The sequence below is a fragment of the Grammomys surdaster genome, unplaced genomic scaffold (genome assembly GCF_004785775.1).
Source record: "Grammomys surdaster isolate TR1022 unplaced genomic scaffold, NIH_TR_1.0 126051, whole genome shotgun sequence".
NCBI lineage: Eukaryota > Metazoa > Chordata > Mammalia > Rodentia > Muridae > Grammomys > Grammomys surdaster.
In genome coordinates, this window is record NW_021620862.1 from 3,980,013 (window position 1) to 3,991,136 (window position 11,124).

General features: G+C 40.1%; 2 protein-coding genes across 3 annotated transcripts in view; one reads left to right on the forward strand and one right to left on the reverse strand.

The window, feature by feature from the left end:
• The first annotated feature begins 1,615 nt into the window (after positions 1 to 1,615).
• Positions 1,616 to 6,457, forward strand: LOC114610637 (cytochrome c oxidase assembly protein COX20, mitochondrial). The gene is made up of 4 exons (XM_028755254.1): positions 1,616 to 1,964; positions 4,359 to 4,473; positions 4,547 to 4,610; positions 5,044 to 6,457. The coding sequence occupies exons 1-4, from the start codon at positions 1,926 to 1,928 to the stop codon at positions 5,177 to 5,179; spliced, it is 354 nt and encodes a 117-aa protein (XP_028611087.1). The 5' UTR covers positions 1,616 to 1,925; the 3' UTR covers positions 5,180 to 6,457.
• Positions 3,793 to 11,124, reverse strand: part of Hnrnpu (heterogeneous nuclear ribonucleoprotein U) — a 17,022-nt gene continuing 9,690 nt past the window's right edge. Inside the window, exons 14-16 of one of the 2 annotated variants that reach the window (XR_003709715.1) lie at positions 7,788 to 7,858; positions 6,134 to 6,592; positions 3,793 to 5,805 (exon numbers count right to left, since the gene is read on the reverse strand). The gene's annotated coding sequence lies outside the window, so the exon portion shown is untranslated. Of the gene's footprint in view, positions 5,806 to 6,133; positions 7,859 to 11,124 lie in introns of both variants that reach the window. The other variant, XR_003709714.1, reaches the window with a different exon arrangement.

Consider the following 11,124-nt stretch of genomic DNA (forward strand, 5'->3'; position numbering starts at 1 on the left):
AAAGAAACCTAAGGCTAATAGCTGAACTATGTTATCTCTTTTGTTACCATATAAAATTCATAAAACTGTAACAGTTTTATGTTGAAAATGGTTTGAGGGCAGGCTGAATTCCGTTGTTGGGTCATGATCACTCACATTTTACTACACAATAAGCTCTATTCCTTTCAGAGTGAAATTGTTTTTTTTCATCCACACCTTCAGGGAGAACAATGAGTTTGTTACTTTTTTTTTTTTTTTTGGTTTTTCGAGACAGGGTTTCTCTGTGTAGCCCTGGCTGTCCTGGAACTCACTCTGTAGACTAGGCTGGCCTCAAACTCAGAAATCCGCCTGTCTCTGCCTCCCAAATGCTGGGATTAAAGGTGTGCGCCACCACCGCCCGGCTTTTTTCAAATCTTTTTTTTTTTGGGGGGGGGGTTACTTTTCACTATTAACTATTAAAAGAAAAAACTGAAAAATATTCCATTTTTGTTAAATTAAGAAACTTTAGCGAATCCACTAGGACATTTTTTTTCAAACAAGTGAAATAGACTCCAACTCAGTATACTCTAGCAACGTCTCAGTCACAAATAAAATGGCAACATTATTTCCTCGGTACTTTTCCCATTATGTCCTTTATACAGCAATTAGGAATGCAAAAGAATTCCTTTCTCCTCTATGGAATATTACTACCTTAAATATTAGTTCCAGACAAGAATTCAAAGCCTGGCTAGCCAAAAATTTCAGCAGAGCATCCCAAACTGTCAAGATAACAAACAGTTCCTTTTCTAGTCTTAGTAATATTAGAGCATTATACACTTTGTAAGTGTTCAGTTTCCTTTAAAAAAAATGCTACGCATAAAGAGAAATATAAATCACTTTTACCCCGAGATTGGTGGAAAGCAGTTAATGATAATGAAGAAAAAGACAGTAAGCAGTCGGCATGGTAGTTAAGATGAGACCCTCCCAGCTAGCACTATCGGAAAGGAGTGTGCAGCACGCTACATTAAAGGCAGCATGACTCTGCACAATGACAGGCGTGGACATTTAGCTGGGAAGGGCCGTTTGGAACGGAAAAGGCCAAATCCGGAAGTAGAGGTAAACAAAGACAGGCGAAAGGCGGGATCCAGGACATTAAACTGAAAGCGGAGTCGCCACCGCCTGCTGATACTTGGCACAAGCGACACACACGTTCTGGGCTCCTTCCCGCTATGTCACCGTCGCGTCACCCGACGGCCTGCGTCCCGAAGGGAAGGCACTTGCCGCCTGACGCATGCCCCTTAGGTAGCGGCAGCCTCCATTTTGTCCTGAGTCCCCTCCACGCGAGCAGCGTGCTATTTTTAACCTTCTTAATCTGAGGGCCGGAGGGGGGGCGGCGTGGGCATGCCCGGCGCTTGGAGGCCGCCGCGAGGGACTGAGGCTGGATGGGGGTGCGGAGGTTGTCAAGGTCACCAAAACCAGGACAAAGGACGCGTAGGGGACGAGGCCCGCGGAAACAGCGCCAGGCGACTTCCGGCAGTGCGGGGGCCGTCAAGCCCAGACTCCCGCCCTCTCAGAGGACAAAGCAGCGCCGGACGCGCGGTCCCGGCTCCGCCCTCGGCGCGCACCCCGCACGGGAACGCGCACAACGGTTGGAAATGGCGGTTAAGGAGGAGGAGGGGCTGAGGGAAGCGAGTCTCGCCGTGCTCCTCGTCTCGGGCCGTCCCGCCTACGAGACGGGAGCCGGTGGCGCTTCTCTAGGTTGCCATCTCTGGCGTTCCATTCCTGATGGACGGTTGTGGGGTTGGAGAAATAGTGTGGCCGGTTCCACGGAACAAAGGAGGGAGCCAGGGCGGGCTTCGGGACAGCCCCAGGAACGCTCCCTAAGATGGCCGCCGCCGCGCGGGTGGGTGGAGCCTGAATTGCTTCCGTAGCGGGCCTGGGCGGGGCGGTGAAGACGACTGGCACTCATGGCTGCCGCCCGGGAGCCCCACGAGTCGGAGAAAAAGGTAATGTTCGCCGTGGGGCAGGCGGAGGGGAAGGTGCGCAGGAGGGCGACCCGGTTTCCTAGACCTATCCTCATGGCTGAGGTGTATCAGCGATCTAGTCTTCATATCCCAGATGTGTCTAAATTGCCAGCTATCTAGAGAAGAGCAGGCCAGGCCCGCAGGATCAGAAAACGGCGACTGATCCAAACCCTAGCACTGCATTGTACTTACTTGGTAGAAAAGGCTAATAGAGGGGTCTTGAGTAATCTCTGCACTTAGACGGTTGAGGCAGGAGTAGAGTTCTGGGCCAGCAAGTGTGTCAGTCCGTTTCCTTGCACAGCACACAACCGCACACTCACGGGTAAGGTAGATTTGCTAATTCAATGTGAGTACTGCAGTTTAGCCACTATTATCAAAAAAGACAAAATCTCCACTCTCCATGAAGCACATCCTACTGGGGCAATGGAATAGTCAAAATTCATTCATTTAAGCTAGTCGAAATAAAACTAGTTTTGTCACGAACTGCTAGGCCTGATAGAATGGCTACAGAGAGGTGTCCCCTGAATGGAACCATGGTTAAGTGTCTAAAAGATGTCATCAGATGCATTTTTGTTAAGCAGAACTAAAGCACTACTGATTAAATGAAAACTTGGTAGCACTACAAGTGAGATCAAATGTAATGGTTTGCTTTGTATTTCATCTAGATTTGCTCAAACAGCTACACAGTGGATTTGACAAAGATAAAGACGAGTTCTGCTCTGAAAAATAAGGCCATTAAGATTTGGGGCAGGTGGGCACACCTTTAAACCAGCTCTTAGGAGGTAGATGGATCTGAATTAGAGACCGCTTTGGTCTAACAGAGTCCCAGGATAGCCAGGGCTACAAAGAAAACTTCAAAAAAAAAAAAAAATTAAGATTCTGGAAGCAAAAGAAACTTGAAAGTATTTAGTCAATTTACAAAACAAGCAGATGACTACCATTAAGTCTCACAAACGGAGTCGAATAAATGGCATTCAACTGGAAAGTTAAACCCTAAAAGGAGGGGACACTGCTACTGCCAAATCCCTAGGCCAGTGGAATTATCAACCCGAGACATTTACTGTAAATTATACAAGATGCTCTTTCTTGAGTCCCATTGCTGGGATTCCTGGTGAGATGAAATCTAAGTGCCTAAGCAGTGGCTCTGAGCATGTGGGTATTAAGTAAAAGGAGCAGCATCTTACTATGAAAGGAACAGGAAAGTGGTAGTTTTGGATAGCAATTATCTGGTATTGGGGAAAGTTTCTTTCAGTCCTCTGAAACTCCTGTGGCAGACCAGCCTTACGACTTTAAAGTCTTTTCGAATAGCAGTCCTTTAGGAGTCCTTTAGGACTGATAAGGAACTTGCCAGAGGTGGCTTGAGAGGTTTAATGTCATTCAGGTCACCTTTTGCAGTGACACATTTAATGGGCCCCAAAGAGTGGACACCTAATTTGTGTCCTAGTGTTCTCTGGAACTGGAGTCACAGTATCACTATGTGGGTGATAGGGTAGCCAGCCCAGACTGCTTCGGAAACATCTAAACTGTAGTGACCATTTCTAGCCACTCACAAGGAACCAATTTAAAACTGAACTAGGCAAGAGTGTAGGTGGTATGTAACACTGTAAATCCCTTTAGGACTTTATGGACCAGATGCTAATAGGCCATAGGAAGTCATTTCTAGGGATGATGCCTGTCTCCAAGTAGCTCCTTATGTGAGCTTGATGATAAAGAACAGCCCACAAAGACTGGAAACTACAGGGTCCACTGAAAAATACAGGCTATATTGAGCCATTCAAAAGTTGGGTGTGATACAAAGAGAAACAAGTCATCTGGGAAAAAACAACTTTAATGAGAACCAAGTTACATGTTTTCAAGCAGATCCTTGAAGTGCAGTTCTACCTATCTGACATGCCTTTTATGCCATTCCCCACCATGTAGGTTCCATCTCTTATGCAATCATCCTCTAGCTGCACTGTAGAAAACATTCACATTGTTTTCCAAGGCTGGGATCCAATAGAGGATGGCTTCTTTTCATACATGCTTAAGTTACAAAGTTGTGTGTAGTCTTGCTTCTCAAAGACTGACCTCCAATTCACAGCAATCTTCTTGCTGTGGTTTCCTGATTGCTGGGATTGCATTACAGTCACAAACCACCAGATGTCAAAGACATGAACAGGATGTGAAAAAGTCTGTTTTGACCACCAGTGCTCAGTGACATGTCCTTGGAAGACTGGTCACTTCATGCTAAAGGTTAAATTATATAAATCCCAAAGGGGCGGATTAGAACACACATTTTAAGTTGGCTGACTGGTAATTCAAAATTGATTGGGAATCCATGTTGTAATCTTCAACTATTTAATTTTTCAGGCTAGGTTCTTTTTCATTTTATCCTAGCCCTTCAAGCTCCTAGGTATTTTAGATGTTGAGAACACTCCATGCGCTCGGGAATCTATACTCTATGGCTCATTAGGATCTATTGTGACTGGACTTGGACATTTCTTGGTGACCAGTGAGTATTTTTTTAAATCAAGACATGTTTATTATAATTTGTGATATATGCTGACCATGCTTCTTTCCAATAGGTAGAATTAGAAGATCGTGTGATGTTGGAGTAGGAGGATTTATCCTGGTGACTTTAGGATGCTGGTACGTTTGCTGGATATTCCAGTAGTCAGGATGAGTAACAACAATAACTCAATAAATGTGGATGTGTTTATGTGTGTACATGCACTTGAGACAGGGTCTCTGTGGACTAGTGCTAGGATTAAAGGTATGAGCTGCTAGTTTTGTTTGCTGCAAATCTGCCCTGAATATGGCAGTATATAAACCTCCATTATTATCCATTGATAAATGGCAGAATTCCATTAAAAAGTTAAGTTTTGAGTAAATAAAGACCCAGAGATTCCTATGATATGACTGTTCTACAACAGGTACTTTAGTTATTCTGACAGACCGACCACCTTTAAATTTAGTTTTGGGATAGTCCTCTTTATAAGCATTTTGGAAATCTATAAATTAAAATTCCTTAGGTTGTTCATATAGAATAGTAGCTTATTTTTTTCTTTCTTTTTTTTACAAGGTTCCACTGTAGGTATAATTTTGCTAAGCAGAGGATCCAGGAAAGAATTGCCAGAGAAGGAATAAAAAATAAGATTTTATATGAAAGCACCCACCTTGATCCTGAAAGAAAAATGAAGAGCAGTAACAGCAGCTGAACAACTTCAACTTTAACCCAAACACAACTGCTCCTTGTGAATCAACCATAAATTAAAACTCAAAGTGTGAACTGTATTTATTGTGTTACTTACATGAAACCCTTTTGTTCTTTACTGTTAGTACAGTATGTTTGTTGGAACTGTCATGCCAGAAAACATGGTGTGTAAAAACCTTCCTAAGGTTAATTGTCAAGCACCATCAGACTGAAGGAGAAATTACACCTGAGCAAGGATATATATCCATTACTGGCCCTTTGTGTCAAGAAAAGCCAAAAGGAAGAGATTATTTTGTTGTTCACCTATCCTTCAACAGAAAGACTGCTTTCCTTTTGATCACCATGAAGGCCAGGATGCAGAAATGGACACAAAGATTTTCATCACTAGTAGCAGCCCCAATATTTAATCAATGATGAAAGTTGAGTTTGTAGTAGGTTGATGATGGTTAAGGTCAATCTAATATCCTAACAAGTGGTGGACAGTGTACTTATGCTCTTAGCCTTATCACTATGAAAAACCAGAGATTTGAATTCCCTCCAGCTTTATGTTGCAATTATATCTTACCCAGAGACCTCTCTTGGCTGATAACATCTTCGCTACTTACCAAGTTCATTTTCACAGCAGCACAACTGGATAAAGAGAGTCACAAAGCATTTAGTTTGTAATTTAACAATTTCACTGTAACCTAGTCTTCCCTTCAGTATCCCAGTGTTGGTATTACACGTGTGAACTACTACTATGTTCAACTTAACTCAACCTAATTTCATCCCATCTAATTAAGCTGAGCCTCTTGCACAGCAGAAATTTTTGCTAACTTTACATTTTCCTTAGAAACTTCTGGGTGTTCTATTTTCTATAATGGGTCAGTCAGGCACAACTGAGTTCCAAAATTCTAAGACAATAAATATGCCCACCCCAACCCAAACTTTTACACTGAAAATTTTAAATTCAACGTACCTTCTATGCCCTCCGTGTGCACTGCTTCCTTCATTGTCCTGATAATCCCGAAATGTCATACTAGGTGATATAGCAGTAGGTACCAGCCAAAAAGCTGATTAAAATAGAATGGCAGTGTTAGTAGTTTTGAAGTTTTGGGGTAGCTTATCTACCATTCCTAGGCTGTAATTCCTCCCCCCCTTTCCTCAACCCCTCCCTCTTTGATTCCTTGGTTTTCCATCTTAGTATAAGGACCACAGGGAGATTTAATAGGAAGAGCTTTTTTTCTGGACTTGTGACTTATTGACTGAGTGGCAACAATAAATCTCAACTATGCTAAAACCAGTATTTGATTTGCAAGCATCTTTTTAGTCTACGTACCTCTAACTCCATCGGTGGTTTCCCTTTGCTTCGATTATATAATGCGGAGGTCTATATAATAAATTCAGGACTCCTGTTTATGCACTTTTCAGCAAAGAGCTAAGGATCAAATAGGGTTTGAATCCTTCTATTATTCCTAGATAAAAATCTAGACAGGTGTCAACGCACCCCTTTAAAAGTCATGTTAAATATATACTAGTCTCTGGGTACGCGGGCGGACCCTAGTAAATAGGAAAATTAAGCAATTTCTATAATTCTGACTTGTAACAGTCCTTTAGAATCAATTTTGAAGCAGGTTAATGTTCTAGCAATTATATCAGCTCAATAGAATAGCCAAAATCCACTACCACCCAAATACTGGTACTGTATACATGTCATGTAAAGTTCAACTTAGTATTTTAAACTGAGAGCAAAGCTGTTGTAACAAGGAGAAATTAGGGTATTTTTTCAATGTACTATAGTTTAAAAGTTCATAGTACAAGCACTACTAGGCAAAAAAAAGAAAAAAAAAAGTTGCATATTCACTTAGGCCAGACTTTAACATATTTTACTCTACCCTTCCAGTTTTTCTAATTAAGACAATAACTAAGATTAATGTTAAAACATTTCTAAATGTAACAAAGCTGTCTCTAAACTACCTCTTTCTGGCACACCCTTAAGAGGAATAATCTGCATGTAAAGATGTTCCCTAGCAAACGCTTCATGAAAACAAGACATGCTTTGCCACTGAAACTTAAAAGCACATTTAATAGAGGTTTTCTACAACTTTGTTTTTCTCAATGAACAATGCTTATGAACCTTTGGCTGCCTACTCATTGAAAGCCATTAGGTTGCCTTTTGAGGGTACAACTATTTTTACTGCACAAACCCAAATAACTGTTGCCACTTAGACATTAATCTAGCTTATGTGGCATAACCAAAGCTCACACCAAGTTTCCCATAACTTCAGTATCCGAGTTTCTTAATCTAATTTTTAGACTTCTAAAAATGTATTCACTTCACTACTCAGAAAAGACCACACAGCCTGGTCAAGACAGGAAAAAAAAAACCAACTTGGTAAACAAGGGCAGGAAAGTACCCTAAAGGTCACTGTTTTGCAATAAATAGGCCTCTAAGGGTAAATGTCTTTAAAGCTTAGACTTGGTTAAAGTCTTTACACTTCACTTCTGATATGAAGGATAAGTTAGAAAATCCTTCAGAGGACGTATCTCCTGTCCATCTGGTTGCCAATATAAGATGGTCCTGGAAACCTAACATAATTGGTAAACAGACAAGCAGCAATTAATTTGAATACCTATTAGAATCACTGGAACACATTTAGTTGGGCCCCCTTTACTCTTCACACAGCACATTCACATGGACAGACTAAGAAAAAGGAGATGAAATTTAAATCAACACATTGTTTTTATTTCTAAGCTAACAAGAAAATGAAGTACGCTGGAACCCTTGAATTCTTATTACTCGTCCATGATTCTCCCATCTCAATTAGCTAAGTACTTAGGCTCACAAACTGGAAGCATTTAGGCACATATTTAATACCTCAATCCCCATCAAATTTTGACTTGGCTTCAAGTTTTTGGCCAGTATCAACTTCTTCAAATATGTGTTATTAAAGTGTTGGATTTTTAAGTGGATTTTTAGTCTAAGAGACTAGAGTCTAAGGGAAAACAGGTTATTAACAACCCAACAGCAGTTCAGCTGTTAGTTCTTGGGAAACCCAAGTAGATTTCAGTTTAACTTACTAGTTGACACAGCATTATGCCATTGCCATACAAGGTGTTCAGCTGTCCAAAGAAATGCCTGGAACCTCCTAGAGGTTTCTACAGAATACACAGTACCCTAAACTGTCATCAGTGACACTAAGCACAGTAAGTTCCCTGTATGCATGTCCAGCTGTGCTAAAAAAAGCAAACCTCTGCATTCACTTTTCTTAGTTCAAGTATACTCTGAAATTTGTCATAAAGACAGCTACTTCTTTCCCAAGGTTGTATTTAGGCAGATAGGTGACTGTAAACTAATGTCCTAGTAACAAGTAGATCACTGGCCTATCACTATCTTCAACACATACTAGCCTACCAGCACTAGGTTTGTAAGATGTTTCATTTTCTAAGTAATTAGTTTTGCCTTCTGAATTCCACCTTACAAATTAAGTGAAATTCTAGGCATTTCAATATTGAATCTCCTTTATTTTTATGCAACGGGGAAAGATATTCCTAAGTTCTTACTTTCAACCTGCTATTTGGCATCATGAGACTCATGAATTTGCAAATAAAGTAGCATACAAGGATACATAAGGATTTCTGATTCTATCCACTATTTTATACCAATGCTGCATATTCCCATCAATCATACAGCTCATTTTCAAATTTCCAAGGGCTTTGGAAAAAAGGGGTTAGTGACAAGGATTAATGGGACAAAGATCACTCCAACATCAGTCAACTAGACATATGTACCCACACCAAGTACTAATAGAAAGAAAAAAAAGCCCACCTTATGGTCTAATAACTCAAATGGCTTAGGACTTTCCATATTGGTATTATTTTAAGTATGCCTTGCCTTGTATCTACCGTATTTGCTCAAATGCCAAGCTAAAAAGTATACAAGGAAAAGGCTCCCCAGAAGAGCAACTGAGTGTTTTGGACAAGCCACAAAGCTAACTATACTCCAAGATTGTGGCTTATGCTAACTCACTCCTTTCAAGTGACCTTGGTCAAGGCTAGGCACTCAGTGCATCCATCACCTTGGTCTTAGACATCCTGGCTTACAACTTAGCAGCTACCAAACATTACCTTCCATACCCAGGCACCAAAACATTTAATATAAAGGAAAAGAAAAAAAAACTCTTACAAAGTTTATCCAAAAATAGCTTTAGGTAAAGTATTGTTGCTCATCTTTCTAGGGAAAACAACCTAAGAATGAATGTTGGGAGTGTAATTATCTGCTACAAATTTTGTTCACTTTAATAAAAAATATCACATTTATGTAAAAAGAAACATTAGTTTTAAGCTTATTCTATTTTTTAAAAAAATCTATATTCACATTGATGTACACAGAACGAGGTTTTCATACCCAAGTACATACTACCTAAAACATGTTAAAATACTTGTGCAGTGTAGACTTGCAAGTCACATAGTGAGAAAGCTTTTTTCTTTGCTATTAATCTACACTGTTTCCCCAGTAGCAATTGTTCAACTCCATCACCTCTTAGGTGCTTAGAATAAAAGCAAGTGCTCTACCACTGATCTACAATGGCAGCCTTCCCCAGTTTTTGGCTCTGCTGGTACTAGAATTACAGAGAGATCCTCACAATGCAGTATGTAGCCCAGGCAGCCCTCCAGCTTGCATCATTTTTGCCCCTCTGTAGATTGACTACAGGTTCGTACTGCCATGGCCAGTATGAAAGTATGCCTTGAACCAAAATAATCTCCAGTTAAGTTTTCTCTAGCCAATGTTTCAAACCAATGCTGTATTTGTTCAGTTTGCTTACTACTGGGCATAATTAAGTCAATTTTTATTTTCAGGTCTGACTCTATCAATATTTGGGATTTTTTAATAAAAGCCATTTTCCCCCCTTCGTATGGATTCCCTTTTATTATTAAAAACTTACATGCATGGGTGTAACTAGTGAGATCACTTCAGAAAGCAATCCCCCCCCCCAATTATTTGGGCAATGCATACATATATCATGTTCTACTTTGTTATTTGACCCTTTTTTGTTGTCACTGAGTCTCTAGTACTACGTCTATACAAGATTTTTGAAAGGCAAGATTAAAACATTAGGGTCAGCACTGATCTGGAAAGTTTGAATTGTTGCCCAGAGTTTGGAATATATAATCCTAATATACGGCAGATAACTCATTCCAATGGCTTGTAGCAGTTATCTAAGTAAGCCAAGAAGATACTACTTTGTTTGCAGAAACTAGCCTGTAGCAATTCCTAGAGTGTAATATAGTATTTTTTAAAAATCTGATTTAAAACAAAGTACTACAGCAATCAATAATACAGGAAAACCTGAACTTACCAGAAACAGGCTTAAAAACACTAACACACTAGACTAAATTCTAATTTTAGTTCTACAGTTTGACTCCTGATTCCTCACGTCACATAGTGAGGCTCCTTTTATAAGATTTAAGTGTTCTGTGCAAACCCAATAAAATTACAATTAGGGGATCTAATTTTATCACATAGCTAGTTAAGTTAGCAGCATTGTGTAGTAGTGAAATCAATGACTGGCTTGCATGATGGCTTCTAAAAGCATCTGTTCCCAAAGTTTCATGTATCATATATGTATATTATCAGGTGAGGACAGCCATTCACATTTCATAGACATGATCAACTGCATTAACTTCTCCCAGCCAGTACCTTTGCCCCTCGTAAATGTTAAAAACAGTCTTGGGGGGGAGGGGAAGGGAAGAATTCAACTTTATATTATAAAATCATCAGTATACATTTAAGTTTTTAAAACCTAAATGTTCTAAAGTACAGAGTAAAGAATAAGCTGTCCAGAAAGCACACACTTAAAATTCCTCCTCTTGGGAGTCGTAGTATAAAGGGATTTAGACCATGATGGCGAGAATCCCAAACAAGAGTAAAATGAATTTTTTATTGCAAACAAACGTCTAAATTAAATT